The sequence below is a fragment of the Propithecus coquereli genome, unplaced genomic scaffold (assembly GCF_000956105.1).
Source record: "Propithecus coquereli isolate 6110/MARCELLA unplaced genomic scaffold, Pcoq_1.0 Scaffold217, whole genome shotgun sequence".
In the NCBI taxonomy this organism is placed as follows: domain Eukaryota; kingdom Metazoa; phylum Chordata; class Mammalia; order Primates; family Indriidae; genus Propithecus; species Propithecus coquereli.
In genome coordinates, this window is record NW_012146856.1 from 3,219,210 (window position 1) to 3,245,729 (window position 26,520).

General features: G+C 36.1%; 1 protein-coding gene across 1 annotated transcript in view; it reads left to right on the forward strand.

The window, feature by feature from the left end:
* The window catches only part of PTPN4 (protein tyrosine phosphatase, non-receptor type 4 (megakaryocyte)), a 169,541-nt gene that overhangs the window by 30,097 nt on the left and 112,924 nt on the right, over positions 1–26,520 (forward strand). Inside the window, exon 2 of the mRNA XM_012644655.1 lies at positions 24,676–24,783. Coding sequence (XP_012500109.1) covers positions 24,676–24,783 — 108 coding nt within the window. The remainder of the gene's footprint in view (positions 1–24,675; positions 24,784–26,520) is intronic.

A 26,520-nucleotide genomic window follows, 5' to 3' on the forward strand; every position in this document is an offset into this window, starting at 1 on the left:
ATATATTTTTAGTTGTCCAATTAATTTCTTTCTATTTTTAGTAGAGACGGGGTCTCGCTCTTGCTCAGGCTGGTTTTGAACTCCTGAGCTCAAACAATCCACCCACCTCAGCCTCCCAGAGTGCTAGGATTACAGGCGTGAGCCACCACGCCCGGCCCATAGCTTAGTTTTGTTTTTGAATGTTATTAGGTTAAATCAGATGAAATTGCTGTTTTTGTAGATCATAATTGTCAGCAATTTCATGTATGTTCAACCTAAACATTTTTTTCCCGTTGCTCTATAGTATTCTATTTGTGGTAGCTAGTCTCAAAAGTTGACCTCCAAATGAGCCACACCTCTTGCTCTTGCTGTTTATGTTATTGTAAAGTCTGCCACTCCTAGAATCTTGGCTGGCCGTTGTGACTTGCTTTTGACCTTGGTGGTAAAGTGACCCTTTGTTACTCAACAGTCATAAGAAGCCTTGTAGCTTTCAGTTGAGTCTCTCAGAACACACACCCTTGGGACTGCCATTTCAGACTTCAGCTGTCATGCTGTGAGAAGTTCACACCATACGGAGAAGCCATGTAGGTGCTGTGATCGGTAGCCCCAACTGACTTCCCAGCCAATAGTCGGCATCAGTTGCCAAGCCATGTCAGTGAGCCATCTTGTGCGGCAGGTACAGTCAACTGCCATCTAATTGTAATATCCAGGTGGGCCCAATCAACCCACAGAACCATGAGCGATACATTTTTTTTTTTTTTTTTAAGACAGAGTCTCACTCTGTCGCCTGGGCTAGAGTGCCCTGGCGTCAGCCTAGCTCATAGCAACCTCAAACTCCTGGGCTCAAGCTATCCTTCTGCCTCAGCCTCCTGAGTAGCTGGGACTACAGGCATGCGCCACCATGTCCGGCTAATTTTTTCTATGTATTTTTAGTTGTCCGATTAATTTCTTTCTATTTTTAGTAAAGATGGGGTCTCGCTCTTGCTCAGGCTGGTTTTGAACTCCTGAGCTCAAACAATCTGCCCGCCTCGGCCTCCCAGAGTGCTAGGATTACAACAGTCACATGAGCGATATTAATGTTTGGTTTGTGTTTATTTTAGCATTTTGGTATATTTGCAGCATAGAAATATATAATGAGACATCATTGCATGAATATACCAAAATTTATGCAGTTTACTGTTGGTGGACCCTTGGATTTTTACAATTTGGGACTACTGTGAATACTGTGGCTCTAAACAATCTCATACATATATTGGTGAATATGTGGATGTACTTCTTTTGGGCAAATACCTAAGAATGGGAATGTTGAGTCAACTTTGGGGGATATTGTGAAACAGTTTTTCAGAGTGATACATGTATGCACATTCCAGCAGTTTATGAGAATACGTTTGTTCCACATCCTTACCAACATTTGACATTTAAAATCTTGTGCTTGTGTTGTAGTATTTCATTATCATTTTACCTTCTAGTGAATTTTCCCAACATTAAAAATAAATACTAATTTCACACACACTCTTGTAGAGAATGAAAAGAGAAATCCACAACTCATTTCATGGGGCCAGCATAACCATCATAGTAACAGCTAATGATACCATTACACAATAAAGGAAAATTATATACCAGTCTCTCATGAACAAAAAAATGTAAAATTTTCAAACAAACTGTTAGCAAATTGAATACACACACACACACACACACACACACACTTAATGTTTTATTCCCAAGTTAGGTTTATTCCAAGAATGCAAGAAGTAATTTACCACATTAATAGAATAAAGGAGAAAAGCCCATAGGATCATTTCTTTTACTGTAGTAAAAACAAAAACAGCATACTAGAAAGAGAAAAGAACTTTTGTAAACTGATGAAGGGTATTTATAAATAAGGCAAACATCATACCTAGAAGTGAAATACTGTTATGCCTCACTTAAGGGAGTATACACTGGGAGAAATACTAAGTTAGGCTTACACTATTTTGCCATTGTGCAAACATTGTAGAGTTTACTTACACAATCCTAGATGGTATAGCCTATTGCTTCTAGGCTGTAAACCTATACAACATGTTACTGTACTGAATACTATAAGGCAATGGTAGCACAATGATAAGTATTTATTAATATGTATCTAATCATATCTACACATAGAAAAGGCCCAGTAAAAATAAAGTATGGAAGATAAGAAATGGTACACATGTAGATGGCACTTACCATTAAGGGAGCTTGCAGGACTGGGAGTTGTTCAGGGTGAGTCTGTGAGTGAGTGGTGAGTGAATGCGAAGACCTAGGACATTGCTGTATACTGCTGTAGACTTTATAAACACTGTTTACCTAGGTTACACTAAACTTATAAAAAATACCTTTCTTTGATAATGAATTAACCTTAGCTTACTGTAACTTTTTTACTTTATAAACTTTTAAAACTTTTTTTTAACATTTTGACTCTTTTGTAGTAACACTTAGCTTAAAGCACAAACATGTCCTGGCTTGGTGACTCACATCTGTAATCCTAATACTCTGGGAGGTCGAGACGGGAGCTTGAGACCAGCCTGAGCAAGAATGAGACCCCGTCTCTACTAAAAATAGAAAAATTAGCCAGGTGTGTTTGCGTGCACCTATCGTCCAGGCTACTCAAACAGCTGAAGGAAGGAGGATGACTTGAGCTGAGGACTTTGAGGTTGCAGTGAGTTGCGATTGATGATGCCACTGCATTGTAGCTGGGGTAACAGAGTAGGAGTCTGTCTCCAAAAAAAAACCAGAAAACAAAACAAACATATCGTGATAGTTGTAAAAAAATATTTTCTTTCTTTGAATTGTTATTCTGTAAGCTTTTTTATTTTTAATTTAAAAATTGTTTTACTTTTTAAATTTTTTTGTTAAAAACAAGGACACAAACACACACATTAGTCTAGGCCTACACAGGGTCAACATCATCAATATTGCCATCTTCCACCTCCACATCTTGCCCCACTGTAAGGTCTTCTGGGGCAATAACATGCACGGAGCTGTCATCTGCTGTGATGATGATGCATGCCTTCTTCTGGAATACCTCCTAAAGGACCTTCCTGAAGCTGTTTTACAGTTAACTTTTTAAAAATATAAGTAGTAGTACTACACTCTAAAATAACAATTAAAAGTGTAGTGTAGTAAATACGAGGTGATAGGAATTTTTCAGCTTGATTATGATCTTATGAGACTACCATCATATATGCTGTCTGTTGTCGACCAAAATGCCATTAATGCAGCACATGACTGTACTGAAATCTTTCCCCTGAAACTGGAAACAAGACAAGAATGTCCACTATCCACCACTCATTGTGTTTTTTTCCATTGTATTTTAGTTATTTTTTCCCATATATTTAATGATCGTTTAGGTTTACAGTTCTTACCTCTTTCTGTGCTTTGTCAGTGATTTTGTTTCTCATGCTCAAATTTCCTACTGTGAGGGAAGATTTGTCAGTTTCTCCTTTTAGGACCTGTCAACTTTTTACGCTATGCTTTTTAACAGCTTCGTTAAAGAGATAATTCACATTTAAAGTGTACAATTCACCATTAAAGGTGTACAGTTCAGTGGTTTTTGGTATGTTACAGTATTAATTTTTAAAAATGGTTGTAAAATATATGAAACAAAATTTGCCACTAAAAATTTAGCCATTTCTGTGTATACAGTGTGGTGATATTAATTATATTCACAATATTATCTATTTCCAAAACTTTTTGATAATGCCAAACAAATTCTGTAACCATTAGGCAGTAACTCCCCACTCTGCCCTCTCCTCAGCTCCTGTTAACCTCTATTTTATTTTCTTTCTCCATGAATTTACCTATTCTAGGTATCACATATAAGTAGAATTATGCATCTATCTTTTTGTGTTTGGCTTATTTCACTTAGCATAATGTTTTCAAGGTAGCATTTATCAGAACTTTAATTCCTTTTCATTCCTGAATAATGTCCCGTTGTATGGATGTACCACTTTTTATCTATTCATCTATTTACAGTTGTTTCCACCTTTTACTTATTGTGAATAATGATGCAGCGAACATTGGCACATTAATATCTGTTCAAGTCTGTTTTCAGTTCTTTGGAGTGTGTACATAGGAGTAGAACTGCAGTATCATATGGTAATTCTATATTTAACTTTTGAGGAACTGCCAGATTCTTCTACATAGTGGCTGTACCATTTTAAATCCTTGCCTGCGATGTACAATTGGGTACCAATTTTCCCACAATTTCTCCATAAGTATCCACGAATACTTATTTTCCAGTTTGAATTATAGCTATCTTAGTGGGTGTCAAGTGGTAACTCATTGTAGTTTACACTTGTATATTTCAAACTGTAGTCTTGTGCCACATAATGATGTTCTGGTCAAGGATGGACTGCATTTATCATGGTGGTCCCGTAAGATTTTAATACCATATTTTTATTGTACGTTTTCTATGTTTAGATACACAAATACTTACCCATTGTGTTATAGCTGTCTACAGTAATCAGTACAGTAACATGTTGTACAGGTTTATAGCCTAGGAACGATAGGCTGTACCATCGAGGATTGTGTAAGTACACTCTGATGTTCAGAGAGCGGTGAAATTACCTAACAACACTATCCCTGAGAGTGTATCCTCATCCTTAAGCGACACATGACTATACAAATTAAGCATTGTTATATCTTTCTAGCAACTTGCACATTTTATCATTATGTACTATAATGGTTTTCTTGATACTTAGCAGTGTTTTTCCGTTAAAATCTACTTTATTTTATAGAACTTGCACAAGCTTTGTTTGATTGGTATTTGCTTTCTATATCTTTTTCATGTCCTTTAACCTTTAATTTTTTCATGAGCTTATTGTTCATTTGTATATCTTTGGAGAAATGTCTATTCAAACCTTTTGCTCATTTTATAATTACCTTTTTGTAGAGTTGTACAATATATGTATCTTTATATATTCTGAGTGCAGGTCACTTAGCTATGTGATTTGCAAATATTTTCTTCTATGGGTTGTCTTTTTACTTTCTTGGTGGTATACTTTGAAACACAGAAGTTTTAATGTTTGATGGATTCCAGTTTATCTCTTTTTTCTTTTGTCACATGTGCTTTTGGTGTCATATCTTAAAAAAAAAATTGCACCATGGTCACAAAGATTTACTCCTACATTTTCTTCTAAGACTTTTATAGTTCTGGCTGTTAATTTTAGGCCCATGATCCATTTGGAGTTAATTTTCCATATGAGATAGGGTCCAGTTTCATTCTTTATATGTGGATATCTAATTCTCCCAGCACCATTTGTTGAAAAGACTGTCCATTCCCATTTGAATGATTTTGGTACCTTTGTCACAAATAAATCAATAAATGGGATGGTTTATTTCTGGACTCTCAGTTCTATTCTTTTCTATACCAGTGTCTATCCTTTATTCGAGTACCACATTGTCTTGATTTTTGTAGCTTCCTAGAAAGTTTTGAAATTGGGAAGTGTGAGTTCTCCAACATTATGCTTTTTACATATTGTTTTGGTGCATACACATTTATCATGGCTATGTCTTGTTGATAAATTGGCCCTTTTGTCATTTTATAATTCCTCTTTGCCTCTTTTAAACTCTTGCTCTGTAGTCTAGTCTATTTCATATTAATATAGGTACTCCTTTCTTTAATGTTTGCATGGTATTTATTTTTCATCATTTTCTTTCAACCTACCTGTATCATTATATTTAGAATTTTTTTGAGACAGCATATACTTGGATCATGTTTTTTTTTATCCATTCTGCCAATCTATTTGAGTCCTGGTTGAAAATTGAATTCCTCTGGAGAAGACTTTATTTACTTTTGCAAGTAAGGTGTGGGGGGCGGTATACCATAATCCCAAGACCACTTCATTTTTTTTTCTTGAGGTTTTCATACCACATTGTAGCATGAGTTCTGACCAGACAGGCAAGTTGTAGTTTTTTTTTTTTTTTAATTTTTTGTTTTGTTTTGCTATTCTTGATGGCATGAATTTTTTGTTGTTTACTTTTACTCTGTGAGTATAGCCCATACAAAGCTTGTAGGTCTTTTGTTATATTTCCAACCTGAATAGACCTTGATACCACTTTCATTCCTATATATGTTTTGTGGTTGAAGTGGAAGCTAGAAAATTTAAAGACTAGAAACTGACCTTAGCATTTCACTAGGCCAGGCTCTTTGCTTTTGAATCTTTGTTTTGATCTTTTTTTTTCATGCTAGCTCAATAATAGACTAAAACAAGAAAATTTTGAAAATAATTTACCTGATAATTTCATTGCATTTGGGAGGATTTTTCTATAGTATATAATCTCCCTCACTGCCAAAAATAGAAGTCATGTTTATGGTGTCTTTATTTGCACAGAAAGTTTTCATTTTAATATAGGCAGATTTATCTGCTTTTTTTCATTATTGTTCATACTTTGGAACCTTTTTCTAAGGAAGTTTTCCCTACTATGAAAATGTAAAGATATTCTCATATAATTTCTTCCAGAAATTTTGTAGTTGTGCTTTAAATTCATCTTGAACTTTTCTGTATGATGTGAAATAAGAATCAAATTTTTTTTTCTTATGGTTTCATTTGATTTTTTTTCCCCCCTGTGAGTAAGGAAGATATTTGTATGTTTTTTCTCCTTTATTCTGTTAGTGTTAAGTTGTAATTACATGTATTGCATCTGTGATACTGAACCCTGCATGAAATCCTGGTATCATTTTTTTTTGCTATGATGCCAAATCAGTTTGCTAATATTTTTTTGAGATTTTTGCATCTCTAGGCATACGTGTCATTTGCATTTATATGTTCTTTCATTCTCTTTTGAATTAGAATCATAAGACTAATTGAGCAACATTCCCTGCTTTCCCATTCTTTGTAATAGTTTAGGTAAACTGGAGATTATGTGCTCTTTGAAGATTGTTAGGACTTCACAAGGTTGGTAAAAGTTATGTATGTCAGGCGATTTTTATGTGTGATATTTTTAAACCACATTCTGATTTTCTTTAAGGGCTGTATAGGTCTAAGTGCTCTATCATTCTGTTCCCTTTCTTGTCTGTATAATTTGCTTCATTCATTGTTCTTATTCAGTCTTGTCAGAGGTTTGTTGTTAAGCTTTGTAATCCATCTGTAAGTAATTGGGGGACATAATGAAGTTTTGATTTTGATTAAGTTTTATTCTTTCCATACAGCTATCCAGTTGTCTTATTGTCATCTTATTGAAAAGGACCATCCTTCTCCCACAGCTCTTTAGTACTACTTTGTTGTAAATAAAGTTTGTGTGGGTCTGTTTTCTGGGCTCTTTATCCTATTCTAATGGTTTCTTGACTTATCTTCATGCTGATTCACATTGTCTTAATTATTTTAGCTTAATAAGTCTCTTCCTTCACCTACCCTGCAACCATCCACACACCCTCCCCATTATATTATTTGTTCTTTAGTAAGCCTTTCCATGGCAGCCCTAGCAGAGTTTATAACCAACTTCTATTTCTTTCTTCTGCATGCTGGAGATTTCTTTTCAGTTAGCTATGTGACTAAAAAAATATTTATTACATTTTATTCAGCATATCTAGTTTTGTTGCAGACTTTTTAGATTATCTAGTGTACCATATTACTGGATAAGGAAGTTGATATTTTGAAATAAGCTATAGAAAGCAATTGTATATTGTCAGCTGAAATAATTTCCCTTTCAAATGAGAAGACTAAATATAAATCACGTTCCATTGTTAACAAAGGCAAAATAATTCTTTGAAGGAAAGTATTATATAGTGGCTCTAAGTATAGACTCTGGAGCTAGATGACCTGGGAGAGAATGTGAGCCCTGCCGCTTACTACCTGTATGATCTTTTAGAACAGCAGTCTCTGAGCTTTTTGGCCCCAGGGACTGGTTTCATGGAAGACGGTTTTTCCACGGACCTGGAGGGGGTCGGGTGCGGGTTGGGGGATGCAGAGTTCAGACAGTGATGCTCGGCCCATTTCCTAACAGGTACTGGGTGGAGGCTGGGGAGTTGGGGACCACAGTTTTAGAACTCTCTGGAATCTCCTGTGCCTCATTTTCTTCATCTTTAAAAGAGTACCTGCCTCATAGGGTTGTTTTGATGATCAAATGAGTCAGTATGTGCACACTTAACAACAGTGTTGAGCAGTAGTAAGTTCATAAATGTTAGTTGTTAGCCACAACTCTTAATTACTTCTTAGGGCTCTTTTTCTGCATGGGAAAACTTTTCCACTAACTTTGTATAGATACAATTTTCAGTTTTTCATCTGTAGAATCCAAACTTTATATTTGGAGTACTGTATTATTTGGTTTCCCCCTTTCTGTTTTATACATGATTTCAGGGCAGAAAAAGGAATCTGTCGCCACTTCTTAAGCCCCTACTGAATTTTAAATTATCCATTAGTAACCTCCTTTCCTTATCAAAATCAGTGTGTATGTGTTATCACTTAAGTTTATATTGTCTCTTATTATTATCTTTACTCCCCCAATGAAGACGTAATGTATTCTTCATTCAGAGAGGTGATCAAAATTCATAGTCTAATAAGGACCTGAAGGATTTCCTTTACTGTTAATAGAGCTATTCTATGCCTCTGGGCTAAACATTATGGAGGGAACTCTTTCCTACAGCCTTTCTGTCTTACTGACCTGCCTAACCTATTACATAATTGGGTTTTTTTCTTATATGGAAAATAGTACTTCTGTCCTTCATCAGGAGAGCATCTTTAGAAATATGGACTCTTAGAGCCAGAAGGGACCTCAGAGATAAGTCTAGTCTAGTTGTTTTCAGACATTTTTTAAAAAGGAATCCTTTTTTTGCATTGAAGATGTCCATGCATGCACACACACAAATGTTTATATGTGTGTAATGGATCAAGTTATAGTTACTAGTTCAAGCAAGAGCCCAAATTTGGCCTTCTTTGACTTTTTTTCCCGAGTACATGAGCCCCTGAGTATACTCTCACTGAGTTTTAGACACAATACAGTGTAGCTCTGGAACTGCTGATCTAGTCTTTCTTACAGTTTAGGGTTAATGAAACTGACCTACACAGAAAGAAAAATTCAACCCAAGACTACACACTAACTAGCCAAATAGGGACTCAGCATGAGTATTTACTATTTCTATTTTGCCATACTACCTTTCAAAGTATTTTCTCCTGCTGTAGGTCTACAGAGCTGCTGCTTTGTCTTTCCTACTAACTTGTCTCACGCATTTCTCTTTGTACTTGGTCTGCCAACAAAAATCTTGATTTTACCTGGCAGTTTTACTGACTTAAAATTGTAGTGATAAAGTTAAATAAGTTCTGTCAGGAATAGTCTCTTCATTTTTAGAGAAACAATTACTAGTAAGTTAGTTTCTCTGTAGATGTATTATCCCCTGAACTGTAGCATCCCTCAAATGCTTTGTTCTCTAACTGATCCTCTTGTGAAATAAGAAAAATCGAAGGATCAGCAATACCTGCAAAGGAACTAAAAAGCACATAAAACTTTAAAATTGCAGGCCAGCAAGGTGGCTCACACCTGTAATCACAGCATCTTAGGAGGCCAAGGTGGTAAGATAACTTGAGGCCAGGAGTTCAAGATAAGCTCAACATAGAGAGACCCTATCTCTATAAAAAATTTAAAAATTAGCCAGGTGTGGTGGTACACACCTGTAGTCTCAACGACTCAGGAGGCTGAGGCAGAAGGATCGTTTGAGCCCAGGAGTTGAGGGTTGCAGTGAGTTATGATCGCACCACTGCACTGTAGCCTGGGCAACAGAGCAAGACTCCATCTCTTAAAAATAGATGATTGATAGCTAGCTAGCTAGCTAGCTTCTATGTGCTGTTTTATCATTCACTCAGTCACTTATTCAACTGATCAAATATTTCCTGATTGCCTTCTTTGACAGCCTGCTGGGAATTTTGGTATATGTCAAAGTTCTCCTTTACTTGTTTTCTTACTCTTCGTTCTGACCCTGGGCAATTTCATCTGGTTCATGGCTTCATTTATCATACTGATGACTCCTAAACTTGTATTTCTTCTTACTTGAACAGAAAATCATTCATTCATCCATTTATTGTTTATTCATTCAACAAATATTTATAGAGTGACCAAAGTGTTTTTGGCAGTGTTCTGGATTCTAGGGATCCAATAGTTAATAAGGTACAGTTTTTATGGAACTTACTTTCTAGCATGAGACATGTATTATATAAATATACACATATGTCTGGTAATAATAAGAACTAGGCATAAAATGAAGATATGGAAAGGGGGTGGAATGAGATTGAGGGATGGGAAGTATATATGGTCACAAGGAGGTGGCAGTAGAGCAGAGATCTAAATTGAAAGAACAAGGTATGAGAAGGACTGTTGGAAGAGTAGCGAATAAGCTTAGTGTGTTTGGGAAAATCAGGAAGGCTGTAGCTAGGTAAGGATGGGATGTGTAAGCAGAGAGGTGCACAAGATTAGTAAAGTAAGGACTGGATCAAGTAGCATCATATTAGGCCTCAGTAAGGAATTAGAAATTTATTTTTATTCCTTTTTCTGTTGGATTTTTTTATCTGTCTGCCACTCTTCCTCCTTTGGTTGAATCATAGGCACTCAAAAAGTTGAGATTCAGTTCATGAAACTGAACTTTTCTCATGGACTGCAGTGTTTCTTATATCGTTTCTTTTATCGGTGAGTGGCACCACCAACCACCCAATGACTAATCCAAAAATCAGGCATCATCCTTGATGTCTCACCCTCTCTCACCTATCTATGGTCAGTTTCCTTTTTTGCCAATATTGCCTTTTTTGACTAGATTTATTTGACTTCATCCTCTTTTACCACTCAAGTTTAGGCCTTCATTATCTTTGTTGATATCACTACAGTAGTCTTTGATCTTTGTTGACGTGGCCCGTTTCTTGGGGCCGAGGAATGAACACAGAGACAAAGAGACACAGACACACACAAAGATGGTACAGGACTGCGGCCCCTACAAAGAGACACAGACACACAAAGACCTTATAAGACTGCAGCAAACTTTCTTGCTGTAGTTTCTTTATTTATAACACAGCCTGTTTGGCACCTGTCCCACCGCAATTTCTTCGTTCCCACACTGTCCCAACTCAACACGTCCCTGTTCCTTGTTGTTTCATCTCCGGGGAGCAGATGTTTGCATCTAAACTCTCTAGCCCTTACTGTTTTCAGATAAGGGCGCCCTGGACTTGTGTTCAAGCCCCCAGGCATATTCTGAGAAAAACAACAAGAAACCGTTCCCAGACAAAGTGTCCTCTACACTTTGTCTTTATTCTTAACATCTACATTTCATTGTACAAAGCCATATATTTATATAATCTGGCCACAGTTTACCATTATATTGATCTCTGTTTCTTAAAGTTCAATTTTGCCTTTTGTCTGTATGTCTTCTTATGTACTTATTCTTGGCCTAGAACACCCCCTTCCAAACCTGGCTATCTTTTACTCATCCTTCAATTGCAACTTAAAACTCCCTTATTCTAGGAAAGTTTTCCTAGCACTATTGAATCAATTAAGGGTCTCTTTTCTATGATTCCCTTATCATAATTCTATTACTTGTTTTAATTAGTTTCCATTCCCCTGCCCTCCTCTCAAGTCCCCTTTCCCAACACAATACCCATGAGAATATTAATTTTATGAGAAATTTTTTTTATAAATTTTGTTTAGGCTGGGCGCAGTGGCTCATGCCTGAAATCCTAGCACTCTGGAGGCCAAGGTGGGAGGATTGCTTGAGGTCAGGCATTCAAGACCAGCCTGAGCAAGAGTGAGACCCTGTCTCTACTAAAAATAGAAAAATTAGCCTGGCGTGGTGGCATGCGCCTGTAGTCCCAGTTACTCAGCAGCCTGAGGCAGGAGGATCGTCTCTGCCTCTTGATTGTTTTTTTGCTAGTGTTATTTATGTCAGTTATTGTTATTGATACAGTTGGATTTATGTTTATGCCATTTTACTTTTTGTTTGCTATATGACTCATGTCTTTTTTGCCCCTCTTTTCCTCCTTTATTGCTTTCTTTTGCATCAAGTGTATATGTTCTTGTGTAACATACAAATTCCTTTAACAACTTTTTCAATATATTTTTTGAGTTATTTTCTTACTGATTGGTCTAGGATTTACCAGATATATCTTAACTTATCAGAATACTTCAGGCTTATACTAAATTATAATGAGATACAGAAATATTACTTTATATAGCTCAATTTCTCCTTCCCTTTTTTGTACTATTATTTTTATATATATTACATATATATATGTTAGAAAGATATTTTGTGAGCTGGACGTGATGGCTTACGTCTGTAATCCTAGCACTCTGGGAGGCCAAGGTGGGAGGATCACTTGAAGTCAGAAGTTTGAGACCAACCTGAGCAAGGAAGACCCTGTTTCCACAAAAAATTTAAAAATTACCTGGGCATGGTGTTGTGCACCTGTTGTCACAGCTACCTGGGAGGCTGAGGCAGGAGGATCACTTTAGCCTAGGAGTTTGAGGTTACAGTGAGCTATGGTGACACCACTGCACTCCAGCTGGGGTGAGAAGAGTTGAGGCCTTGTCTCTCTCTCTCTCTTTCTCTCTGTTTCTCTCTCTCTCTCAATATGTGTGTGTGTGTGTGTGTGTGTGTGTGTGTGTGTATACACACACACATACATATTTTATAATTATTACTTTATATAATTTTATGTCTATTAAGCTGAGAGAAGAGAGGAGAACAAGTATGTATTAGTATTTATAGACTTTTACATATTAGCTTTTTCTTATTTACCATGTTTGGTACTTTTCATTTCTTCCTGTGGATTCTAATTACCATTTGATATTTCATTAGGCCAATACAGCTTCGATCCTACCCTCTCTTTTGTGTTGTTATTGTCAAATATATCTCATTTCTATATGTTATAGGCCCAGCAATGCAATTATATACATATTGTTTTATACAGTTGCTTTATAAGTCAGTTAAGGAAAAAAAGGAGACAAGATATTATCATTTGTAGTGACATATTTACCTGTACTATTTACCTGTACTGTTTGGTTTTTCACGTGAATTCATATTACTCTCTGGGATCACTTGCTTTCAGCCTAAAAAACTTCCTTTAGTAGTTCTTGTAGGGTGGGTGTGCTGGCAGCAAATTTTCTCAGTATTTGTTTATGTGGGGATGAATGAATGTCTTTATTTTGCCTTCATTTTTGAAAGATGTTCTGGGTACAAGATTCTTGGGTATTTTTGTCTGTTTCAGTGCTTTAAATATGTCATCCAGATGACTTCTGGCTTCTGTTTCTTATAACAAGTCAGCTGTTCATCTTATTTGGGGTTTCCTTGTGTGTGAAGAGTCATTTTTCTTTTAATGCTTTCAAGATATTTTTTGTTTTTCAGCATTTTTACTCTAATATTTCTTGGTGCAGATCTCTTTGCATTTATTATACTTAAAGTTCATGGAGCTTTTTGCATGAGTACATTAGTATTTTTCATCAAATTTGGTAAGTTCCCACCCATATATCTTTGAATAACTTCTGTCTCTCACTGCCTGCCTTCTAGTACTGTCATACATACGTTGGTGTGCTTAATGGTGTTTTACATTCCTTTCAGGCTCTGTTAATTCTTCTTCATCCATTTTTATCTGTATTATTGGGGTTACATAATCTATTGGTCTGCTTTCAAATTTGCTTATTCTTGATTCTATTCAAATTGACTGGTAAGCCCCTCTAGTACATTTTTCTTTTCAGTTATTTTTATAAAAACCATTTGCTTTTGTTTTCTAATTTCTGTCTCTTTATATTGTGTATCTGTTGAAATGTTGTCATCATACCTTCCATTACTTGTTTAAGCATGGCTTCCTTTTAGTTCTGTGAACATATTTTAAATGGCTGCTTTCAAGTATTCTTCAGTCTGACATGTAGGCCCTCTTACAAGCAGTTCCTGTTGCCTACTATTTTTCCTCTGTTTCTGTTATACTTTTCTGTTTCTTGGCCTGTGTTAGATTTTTTTGCTTAAATTGGACATTTTATTTATTTTTATTTCAATAGATTTAGCGGGTACAAGTGTTTTTTATTACATGGAAGATTTGTATAATTTCAAAGTCAGGGCGTTTAGTGTACCATCACCAAAATAGTGTACATTTACCCAGTAGGTAATTTTTTATTCCTTACCCACCCTCCTCCTTCTTAGTTTCTAATATCCATTATACCACTTTACGACCAAATATACCCTAATTGTTTAGCTCCCACTTATAAATGAGAACATGAGGTATTTGTTTTTCCCTTCCTGAGATACTTTGCTTAGGATAATAGTCTCCAGGTCCATCCAAGTTATGGCAAAAGACATTATTTAATTCCTTTTTATGGCTGAGTAGTACTCCATGGTGTGTGTGTATATATATATATACACACACACCACGTTTTCTTAATCCACTCATCAGTTATTGGTTGATGGGCACTTGGTTGATCCTTATCTTTTGCAATTGTGTTGGTGCAGATGCAGTGAAAAGGAAAGGCTTATACACTGTTGGGGGGAATGTAAATTAGTATAACCTCTATGGAAAACAGTGTGGAGATTCCTCAAAGAACTAAAAGTAGACTTACCATTCGATCTAGCAATCCCACTATTAGGTATTTACCCAAAGGAAAAGAAGTCGTTATATCAAAGTGACATCTGTACCTGAATGTTTATAGCAGTAAACTGGACATTTTAGATTGTAACTACTCTGACTCTCCCTTCCAAGGCTTGTCATTTTGTTATTTGCTTATTCATTTTTTCAGTTATTTCACTAAACTGTTTTAGTAGAGTATGTTTCCCCCACAGTATGAAGCCTCTGATGTTGCTTCTCAGAGTTCATAGCCCTGGGCACGCACACATTCTCCATGGGATGATGGTGGTTTATCAGGGCTCTCCTTTGTCTGCTTCCCTGATTTTTCTGTTAGGTTAACTGTCAGTTTCACATGCAGTTGTTAGATTTCAATAATCATTGTCCTATTGCTATATTGTTTTCATTAACGCAAAGATAGGTTATAAATTGTCCCGTGGTCTTAATCCAGTTAAATCTGGGCCCCTTTGCAGGAATTGTTTCTGAGGCCAGTCTTTGAGGTTTGCTGTAGTCCCAGGAGGGCTCTTCTTATCATGTTTATCTTATCTTCTTATGTCCATAGTTATCTCTGATAAACTAGCTGACATGTGGTTTAGCTTGTTGCTATCATAGAACTTCCAGCCTCCTCTTAATTGTTCATCACCAAAATCTTCAAAGTACTGTGCTCTGGTGGCTTATCTCTCTTTAACACAACTTCTTCACTGCACTGGAGCTGGGATGGGGACAGTGAGTGGTCTGCTTCTCTTGGAGTGGCACTCCTGCTTTACAAGCCAGATAATGGGCAGGAGCAGTATCCTTTGGTATATACTTGGCTTGCCTCATCTCGCCCAGCATGGAATTTCTGCCCTATGAGTGAACTGAGGCAAGGGCAATTGAGGCGCAGTATTCTTGACTTTCTGTGACTTAAGTAGAGTCTCACTCTGTGAGAGTTGAGTGGAGGAAAGTTACCTTTCTCCTCTTTGCCACACCACCCTGAAATTTAAGCTGTAACATATTTTTGGGAAGCATGAGAAATGTTAGTGGCTTGCCTCTCCCATATCCCTTGACTAGGAAGGTGGGGAAGAAGGGTTACCATCTTCCTGGCCACACTTACCCAGAGTAGAGCATTGGCCTGGGAGGGAGAGCAGGAGTGGGTTGTGGCTCAAGTGTGACATACTTAGGCTGTTCTTACTGAGATTTTGCAGGCTTTCTTGAATAAGTGCTATTTTATTTGTTGCGCAGCTCTTAGAAGAATCCCTTGAGACTTTAGATTCTTGCTTTTGGTTTTTGTTTTATAATCTTCACCAGTAAATATTTGCAAGTATTTCAAGGGTGTCACATGAAATGAGGAGCAATTCTACATTGCTTGAGAGAGTAGGACTAGAGCCATCAGGTACAAATTAAAAGGAAGGTGATTTTACCCAATTTAAGGACAAGTATCCTTGTATTTACAGCCCTAAAACAAAGCCCCCTGTTTCAGGTGCTAGTGATCTCATCACTAGCTCTCTTTAAGAAGAGACTGCATGACCACCAGTCGTGATTACCATGGGAGGACTTTTGCAATGAATGGGATTTGAGTTTGATGATTTCTAAGTTAAATTAGATGATCCAACTCTACAATTTTATGACTTAAAGGGGTCATCGAGTGCAACCTGCCACATAACACAGAAATCTCTGCCTTGGCATCTTTGCCAAACAGTTGGCAAACAACTGTTGTTGCCAAACAACAACACTAATAGTTGTTTTGCTTGGGAGCAGGTCCATGGAGCTCTTTCCTGTATATCATCACTTGATTGATTTTTGAGCTTTGAACCAGCCTCAATCTCTGGGAATGACCCCATTTGGTAATTGTGTAATTAGAGATTGGTAATTGAGATACTGCTCAATTCCATTTGCTAATATTTATTTGAAGATTTTTGCATCTGTGTTCATGAGAAATACATTGGTGTGTAGTTTTCTCTTCTGTACTATCTTTGTCTGGTTTGAGTATCAAGCTAATTCCTGGTTTCATAGAGTAAGTAGGGAAGTTTTCTGTCCTCTACTATTTTCTGGAGGAAGATTAAGTAGAATTTTTCTTAATTCTCATTTAAATGTTTTGTAGACATTTAAATCATCAGGCCCAAGAGATTTTGTTTATTGGGAGGTTTATTTTAAAACCACGATTTCAGTTTTTTAAATTATTCTATGGCTATTGAAATGATCTATTTCATATTGGGTGGATTTTAGTAGGTTTTTGCTTTCTGAGGAATTAGTCTGTTTCATCCAAGTTGTCAGATTTATGTGGGTGGATTTTTCTTATTCTCTTGCCTTGTAAGTGTTTTTGGAATGTGTAGTGATATCCTCAGTTTCAATTCTGTAGTTGGAGATTTGTGTCTTCTCTTTTTTGTTAGTCTTATTAGAGGTCTGTCAATTTTATTGATCTTTTCAAAGAACCAGATTTTTGTTTCATTGATTTTATCTGGTTTTTGTTTTCCAGTACTTAGATTTCTGTTCTTACCTGTATTAATTACTCCCTTCTTTTAGTTTATTTTGCTCTTTTTCTAATTTTCTTTAGGTAGAAGCTTAGACTATTGATTTGAGACCTTCCTTTTTTCTTATGTAAGCATTTAGGTTTCCAGATTTTCCTGTCAGTGCTGCTTTGACTGTATTCCACAAATTTTGATATTTTCAGTTTTCTTTTAGTTTAGTGTTGTTTATTTCTTGAGTTCTGTTTGTCCTGTGGATTACTTGAAAATTGTTTAATGTCCAGATTTTCTTCTATCTTTCTCTTATTGTTTTCTATTTTCATTTCATTATGGTCACAGAGCACACTATACGATTTCAGTTATTTTTAATTTGGTATGGTTTGTATTATGACCCAGGATACTAATTGTCTTATGAATGTTCCGTGGACACTTGAAAAGAGTATATTTAATATATTCTACTGTTGTTGAGAAGAAATGTTCTAGAAATGTCATTTAGATCCTATTAGTTGATATATTGAATTTTTTTCTATCCTGGCTGATTTTTCTATTTAATAATTCTAGTAATTGCTGAGAGGGGTGTTGGCATCCCTGGTTATATTTGTCCCTTTTCTGTTTTGTAGGTTTTCTTCCAGTTCTGTTAATTTTTGTTCCATGTTTTTTGGCTATGTTCTTTTGTTCATAAACATTATGTAATGTCCTTGTTTGTCCCTGGTAAAATTACTTGCTTTCACAAGTAAAATAACTCTGTTGTTCTGAGTTTCTTTATGTTATTTCCTTTCTGGTTAGAGAACTTCCTATGGTAAGTTTTAAAATTATGTTTACATGCTATATCTTTTTTTTAATCCCTTTGCTTTCAACTTATATACATCATTATATTTGAAGTAAATTTCTTTTATGTAGTTGGGTCATGAGTTTTTCCCCCCTACTCTGCCAATCTCTAATTGGTGTATTTACTTACGTTAATGTAATTATTGATATAATTAAGTCTGCCATTTTATTACTTGTTTTCTGCCATTCATTACTCTATTGTGTATTTTCTCTTTGTTCTGCTTTTCATTTCTCTGTTTTATTTTTTCTTAGAGCTTATGTGAACATGTTCTAGAATTCTGTTTTCATGTATTAGTGTCTTTGAGAGTATCTCTTTGGATAGCTTTTTTTGGTGGTTGCCCTAGGTATTACAATGTACATTTATAAATTTTCATACTATATTGTTAACATTTTACTACTTTGAGTAAAATATAAAAACTATCTACCTTTAGGTGTCTTTACCTTTCCCCTTTACAATACTATTATAATTGTATGGGTTTTCTCCCATTATAATAGAATTATCTTACATATTTTTTCTATATACATCGAACAGCACATCAGATAGTTATAATTTTTGCTTTAACTGTCAAACATAATTTAAGCTTGAAGAGAAGGATAGGCTTTTATATTTACCTCATTTCTCCCATTTCATTGCTCCTCTTTTCTGTTGTTCAGAGTTTCTTCATGTTATTTCCTTTCTGGTTAGAGAACTTCCTACAGACATTCTTTTAGGAATGATCTGTTGATAATAAATTGCCTTATGTTTTACTAAGAATGTCATTATTTACTCTTCATTTCTGCAGAATATTTCCTATTGCCATAGAATTGTGTAATGCTATGGTCCCCAACCCCCAGGCTGCAGCCTGGTACCAGTCCACAGCCTGGTACCAGTCCACAGCCTGTTAGGAACTAGGCCATGCATCACCGCCTGAGCTCTTGCCCCTCCCGTGGAAAAATTGCCCTCCATGAAACTTAGGAGCCAGGCCACACAACAATAGAAGAGCCAGCAAGTGAAGCTTCATCTGTATTTATAGCTGTTCCCTGTCACCTACATCACTGCATAAGCTCTGCGTCCCCACACCCTGTCCATGGAAAAATTGTCTTCCATGAAACCAGTCCCTGGTGCCAAAAAGCTTGGGATGGCTGCTGTAGTGAAAGGTTTTTTTTCAGCACTTGAAAAATTTTGTACACTTCCCTCCTGGCCTTCATGATTGCAGATGAGAAATTTGTTCTGATTTGAGTTGTCATTACCTATAGATAATGTCTTTTTTCCTAGTTGCTTTCAAGATTTTTACTTTGTGTTTAGTTTTCAGTATTTTTTTTTCTTTTCTTTTTTTTGTTCTTGTTTTTCTTGTTTCTTTTTTTTCTAATTTTCAGTGTTTTGATTATGATGTGTCATAGGGTAAATTTGTTTGGATTCATTTTGTTTGGGATTCACTTGAATTCTTGAATCTGTGTTTCTCCTTTTACCAAATTTACAAAAATTTTGACTAAAATTTCTTCAAATATTTCATTATTTTATCATCATAAAACTCTTTCTCATTTCTTCTAAAGACTCCAGTGAAATTAATGTTACATGATTTTTTCTTGTCCCACAAGTCTCTGAAGCTGAGCGTCTGGTTTTCCCCCGCCACCCCAGTTTGTTTTCTCTCTTTTATTCATATTGGGTAATTTCTGTTGATCTGTCTTCAGAAGTTCATTGATTTTTTTTTCTTTCTCAGTTTCATTCTTCTATTGAGCCCATCCAGTTTTTATTTGTGTTACTGTATCTTTCAGTTATATAATTTTCATTTGGTTCTTTTATATCTTCTGTTTATTTGCTGAAATATTCTATTTTTTCCCCAATTTTCTTTTCAACAGCAACCATATTGGCTCTTTGAAACATTTTCATGATGGTTGCTTCCAGATCTTTGTCAGATAATTCCAACATCTGAGTCATCTCAGTGTTGGCATCTGTTGGTTGTCATTCCTTTCTCTAGTTAAGATTTTCCTAGTTCTTGGTATAAGTGATTTTAGGTAGTGTCTTGGACATTTGGGGCATTATGTCATGGAACTTTGGATTGTAGTTAATTTTCTTTGTAGCAGGGAGTCACCCTGGTAGCATATAGGTCCTGGCCTACTTTCGTGGTCTCTGATTCTAATGACAATTTGGTTTCTAGCACCTTTTCAGTGTTGTTCTGGTCTCCTATGTGTGTAGTTATCTGGAGATCTATCTGAAAACTATGAATGTATTCCACACTGTAGTTAAGTTTTTATACCTTTTGCCCTGTTAATTTTGGTCAGTTTCCCAAGTAGTTTGTTGTGGGTGTCTGTCTAGGAATTCATTTCAACTTTTAACAATCTCTTTTTCCATCTCCCTCTTCTCCCAAATCATCTTCTTCTCTGTTTGGGAGACAGCACATGCTATAGCTGTGTAGTGGTGGTGGTGAAAGTCCAGGCTCCCCCTTCAGCTTCTGCTAACATCAACTCAGTGAGGGAAGCCAAGCACTGCTTACTACCAACAAGCCTAAGTGGAAGTTCAGAACCACCCTAGAGGAGCTATTATGAAGCACTACTTTGTACAACTTGGAAGGGGGTAGAAGGCCAGGCCAGGCTTCCTACTTGATTTCCAAGAATGCTTACTAGAGAAGGGCTCAGTTTTTTCCACTGGGTTTGGCGTTGGCGAGATTTCTGTCCTACCAGCTACCCAGTCCTTTTCCAAAGAAGGCTGCTTTTCTTGGGCTCTTTTTGTCAGCACCTGTTGGCATTTCTGTGTTACAGGATTCCCCAATACCAAGTCTATGATATATGGGAGGTGAAAAGAAAACCCAAAGTATAGAGTCCAGAAATAAACCCATGGGGTCAATTGATTTTCTTTTTTAAAATTTTTTTTTTTTTTTGTAGAGACAGGATCTCACTATGTTGCCCAAGCTTGTTTTGAACACCTGGCCTCAAGCCATCCTCCTGCCTTAGCCTCCTAAAGTACTAAGATGATAGGCATGAGTGTTGATTGATTTTTGACGAAGTTGCTAACATTCAATGGGGAGAGTATAGTTTCTTCAACAAAAGATGCTTGGACAAGTATAGCCACATGCAGAAGAATGAAATTGCTTCCCTACCTAACTATATACCTACCATATATAAAAACAGACTCAAAAAAGGATGAAAGACTTAGATGTAAGAGCTAAAACTATAAAACTTTTGGAAGAAGATATAGGTAGGGGTGAGTCTTTATGACCTCGGATTTGGCAATGAGTTCTTAGATGTGACATCAAAAGCATAAACAACAAAAGAAAAATAATAAATTGGGCTTAATCAAATTTAAAACTCTTGTGTATCAAAGGATACTATCAAGAAAGTGAAAAGACAACCTATAGAATGGGAGAAAATATATGCAAATCATATATCTGATAAGTGTCTAATATTCAAAATATGTGAAGAACTCTTAGAATGCAACAACAAAAAGATAAACAACCTGATTAAAAATGGGCAAAGGACTTAATTACACATTTCTCTAAAGATATAAATGGGCAACACACGTGAAAAAACTCTCAACATCATTAGTGATTATGGAGATACAAATCAAAACCGCAGTGAAGTACTACTTCCCACCCACTGAAGCGGCTTTAATTAAAAAAATAGAAAGTAACATGATGGCATGGATATGGAGAAATTGGAACCTTCGTGTGATTCTGGTGGGAATGTAAAATAGTGCAGCTGCCGTGGAAAAGAGTTTTGGTGATTACTTTAAAAGTTAAACATCAAATTGCATAGAATTGCCATATTATGCAGCAATTCCACTTCTGTATACACATCCAAAAGAATTGAAAGCAGGTATAACCCTGGGCAAAGCCCTAAGTGGCCCTGTTCCTCCTCATCAAACAGCACCGTCGTGAAGATTAAACAAGATTGTGTATTGGAAAGTGTTTTGCCAACTGTACATTTCTGCAAAAGTCAAGATAGAGCTGTTAATTCCAGCCATGCAGTTTTTCTCTTATTGAGGGAAGGGCAATTAAAACTCTAAGGTATTTAAAAAAAAAAAAAAAAGAAAGCAGGGACTCAAACAGCTACTTATACACCAGTGTTCATGGCAGCGTTATTCACAGGAGCCAAAAGGTAGAAGCCACTTAAATGTTCATCAACTGATAAAATGTGGTGTATTCATACAATGAAATAGCCTTAAAGAGGAATGAGGTACTAATACATGCTACAACTTGGGTGAACCTTGAAAACATTATGCTAAGTCAAAGAAGCCAGACACAAAAGGTCACATATTGTGTGGTTCCAGTTTATATGCGATATGAACGTAGATCAGTGGGCCTGAGGGAGGGGTTAATGGGTATTACATTTGTCACTTGGTGTCCTCGGGGGATTGGTTCTGGGAACCTGAGTATACAGAAATTCGGTCCTGGGTATCCTAGGTTTTGCATCTGACAGATGAGTGCATTTGGTTGCAGATGCAGAGCCTGAGGATACAGAGAGCCAACTATATTTATTGGAAAAAATTCACATTTAAGTGGACACATGCAGTTCAAACCCATGTTGTTCAAGGGTCACCTGTACTTTAATGGGTATGAGATTCCTTTTGGTGTGATGAAAATGTTTTGGAACTACCTAGGGGTGATGATTGCACAACATTGTGAATGTATTAAATGCCACTGAATTGTATACTTTAAAATGTTTACTTTTATAGTGCATGAATTCTACCTCAATAAAAAGAAAACTCAAAGAAGTCTGTAGGCAGGCCTCTACCTTCTTTCCACCTTTCAGAGTTTTAAAAATTTTTATCTGTTCTCATATTTCTAGAATTTGTAGTTGTCCTTCACTGGAAGTGTATAGCAAAAAGTGAATCCACTCCATTTTGTCTCTATAAGAGTATATTAGACTCAGGAGCTTTTTTAAAAGACTAAAACTTGGTCTCCTCCCCAGACCAGTTTAATCAGAATGAGATAGGGATGGGGGAGGGGCTTGCATCAATATAAAAGATATTTGCAGGTGATTTGAATGGGGACCAACATTGAGAAGCATGGTTTGAAGCACATAACTTCCTGCCATTGATGAGTTTTGCAAATAGCCGTTTGACCCAGTTCTGGCCAGTAGGGTGTGATGGGAAGCTCTTTTACAAAGAGCTTGTAAGGTAAGGTAACTTTTACAAAGAAGGGTTTTTTTTTGAACATTGTCATGTACTGGTATGAATGCTGGAATTGCTATGACCATCTTGCTAGCGGCCCACAAATACAGCCAACATGTGAGATGCAGATGAGAGAGATGGAAAGAAACGTGGTCCTTAATTATGTCTTTCATTTGTCACATTAGCTAGCTCTGGCATCTTTGATGCCTCTTATGCTTTAAATTATATGAAATTATTGTTTCAGCTCTGAATCATAGCAGGAAGCTTATATATTGTTGTAGCTAATGAGAGGAAAATTTGGTGGTAAAATATATCACTAGTCTCTACCATGTTTTCTTAGTCCATTTTCTGTTGCTGTAACAGAGTACCTGAAACTGGGTAATTTATAAAGAAAGATTTATTTTGGCTAGAAGTCCAAGATTGGGTGGCCACATCTAGTTGGCTTCTGATGAGGGTGTCTTGTCTCATGACGTGGTAAAGAAGCAGAAGGGGAAGTGGGTGCATGTGACAGGGATAAAAGTAAGGGCGGCCTTACTTTAGAACCACCTGCTTGCAATAACTAATCTAGTCCTGAGATAGTAAGAATTTACTCCCTAGAGAATTAACCTAGTCTTGCTCGGTGGAATAATGCATGCCTATAGTCCCAGCTACCTGAGAGGCTGAGGCGGGAGGATTGCTTGAGCCCAGGAGCAGGAATGTGAGGCCAGCCTGAGCAATGTAGCAAGACCTCTTTAAAAAAAAAAATTAACCTAGTCCATCTTAACAACCTAAACACCTCTCAAAGTCACCCATTCTCAACACTGCGATGACCAAATTTTCAACACATGAATTCTGGGGGACAAACGCAAACCATAGAACATGTTTTTCTAATATATGTCTCACATAAATGCATCAAAAATAAATCTCTGCAGTGAACATATTGGTATGTATAGCTGTTTCCCACAAGTTGGATTTTATTTGCTATTAATACTTAGGTTAGGATGCTAGAGTAGTTGATGTTATTATTGCTCTTGTTTGCTCAAATTGCTTTCCCAACAGGTATCTATCTACAATGTTAGCAGCAATAAGTATTTTTTATCTTACACACTGGATTTTTTTGGATTATTTGCTGAACATATTGATCATTTCTCTGTGTTTTTATTCATTAGTTATTTTTCTTTTTTAGGCAATTATCTAATCAAGCCTTTTGTACCACAGTTTAGTAGCTGTGGAACTTGGGGAAGTTTTATTTACTCTTACTAAAATGAGGGATAATAATATCTGCATGTTAGAATTAGTGTGAGGTTAAAATGAGATACTTTTCTAAAGGTCTCTGTGTACTTTTGTGATGAAAATATTAGTCCTTTATCAAGTTTGCTACAAAAATTTTACCATATCTGTTTCCTTTTTCGAAGCATTATTTATTTTACACAAAATTGTATTTTAAATTGTATTTAGTCAAATGTCACTTTCCAGTCATAATTTAAATATAAGAGTAAAAGGCATAAGAAAATGATATGGATATACACATGAGTTAATGTGGCAACAATATGAAATAACAAAAATACTGTGATAATAGCCAGAAAGTGGAAAGCATTTTTAATTAAATGTTTCTTTATATCTTCACGTTTATTATGTACTCTCTAAACCAGTTGGCCTAAGGTCAGATTGTTCTTTAAAAATACTGTGTAACATGTAAAGTCTTTATTCTCAACCAAGTCATTTGAGTGGAAGCAGTTGCCAAAGTCACCAGATTAAAAAGCCATAAAGTATATAGCCTATCAAAGTTGATTTCATCTTATCTTTCTTCCAGAAACATGCTCAGGGGCAAGTTCTGTTGGATATAGTCTTCAAGCATCTTGATTTGACTGAACAAGACTATTTTGGTTTACAGTTTGCTGATGATTCCACAGATAACCCAGTAAGTTTAAGCTGTTGTCTTTCATTTTTGTTTTGGTTTTTCTCTCTCTTTAAAATATAAAGTCCTTTTTGATCTGTTCGCTGATTTAATGCTTTTTTTTTTTTTTACTTTATTGAATAGAGATTATTCTTTTGCCTTTGTTCCCCTTTTCTTGACGTTTTAATCTGACAGAGGTTATTGCCTTTAAGGTTTTCATCATTATAAGTCATCTAGTGCCAGTTTTATTAATTATGTCTCAGGCAATTGAAAAGCAAATCTAATTTATGCCTCTTAAAGAGAGAAAACTGGGCATAAAGGTTAAAATATCTTTTTATTTTGTATAAAAGACTTATATAAATTAGTCTGCACTAAAATAAGTTTTTTATGGTATTTAGGGAAAGCTATTTCTGACCAAAACTCCAAATTTGTTCAGTGTAAATTTTCCAAATTTCAAAAGAGACCCTCCCAGATGAGATAGAGATTAAATTTCAGAGCTGTACAATTCTTTGACATTAAGTTCCTCGGATTTTTATTTATTCTTCAGTAATTGTAATGATGATTCTTTCTGATTGGAAAGACCATATCATAGAAATAGAAGATAGTACATGATGAATAATAGAAATGATTACTTGGACAATTAAGCACTATAAAATGTACTAAAGAACTAAAACTTACTATGAACGTAGATGAAGGATGTACCAGCAAATTCTGATTGACTTCATCATAAATTTATATGTTTATACAATGAGGGACTTCCATGAAAAAAATGATGGCCTTTTGATTAGTGTAATACTGTTCATTCTGAGGAAAATATTTTGTATGGTTTAGAAAAATTGGGAGGCTGATCTCTCTCTCATAGTTGGGATCCTAGTTCTGTGAATGATTACTTAGTGAGAAGTAAATATGAAACATTAAATATGTATTTTCTTTGCATCATTTACTGATTTTGTATTACCAGCCAGCCATGGAAAAATAGGATATTGTGAATAAAAACACATCAATGGCCAGCTGTTTTCAATGAAAATAAATACTTTTATACTGAGCTAAAATTAAAACAAACTTTCCTCATACTTTGATGTCTTCATAGATAATTTGAGCTTCTCCAAGGGCCTAGAGTTATATTATTATTTCGTGATAAATAAACCCATAAAAAAGTGGAAGTGAATACAAATGTCAGTTATGCAGTTCTTTGCAGAAAGGCAAACTGTGAGTCAAGCAAATACCTGAAAGGTAACTGTTATACCTCACTGTATGCAGCATTGAGAGAAGAAAATAGATAATTCTTAGATTATCTGGCTGACCCTCATAAGTCACTTTCTCTAGCCATAAGGCCTGGCATTAGATTGATTGGAGACATGACACGACAACAAAAGAGGGAGAGACCAGCTACTCACACCATAATCACTGCCATGATCATGCAAACCATCATTTCTAAGGAAGTATTTCAGAAGGACTGATACTTAAATCATATATTCTGTAAGAGATTAAAGTTCTAGGCGGGGTCCAGTGACCCAAACTTGTAATCCTAGCACTTTGGGGGGCCAGGGTGGGAGGTTTGCTTGAGGCTAGGAGTGCGAGTCCCTGTCTCTACAAAAAATAGCAAAAATTAGCCGGATGTGGTGGCATGCACCTGTAGTCCCAGGAGGCTTAGGCAAGAAAATTGCAATCACTTAAGCCCAGGAATTTGAGGTTGCAGTGACCTGTGATGACCCCACTGCACTCTAGCCTGGGAGACAGCAAGACCCTGCTCAAAAAAAA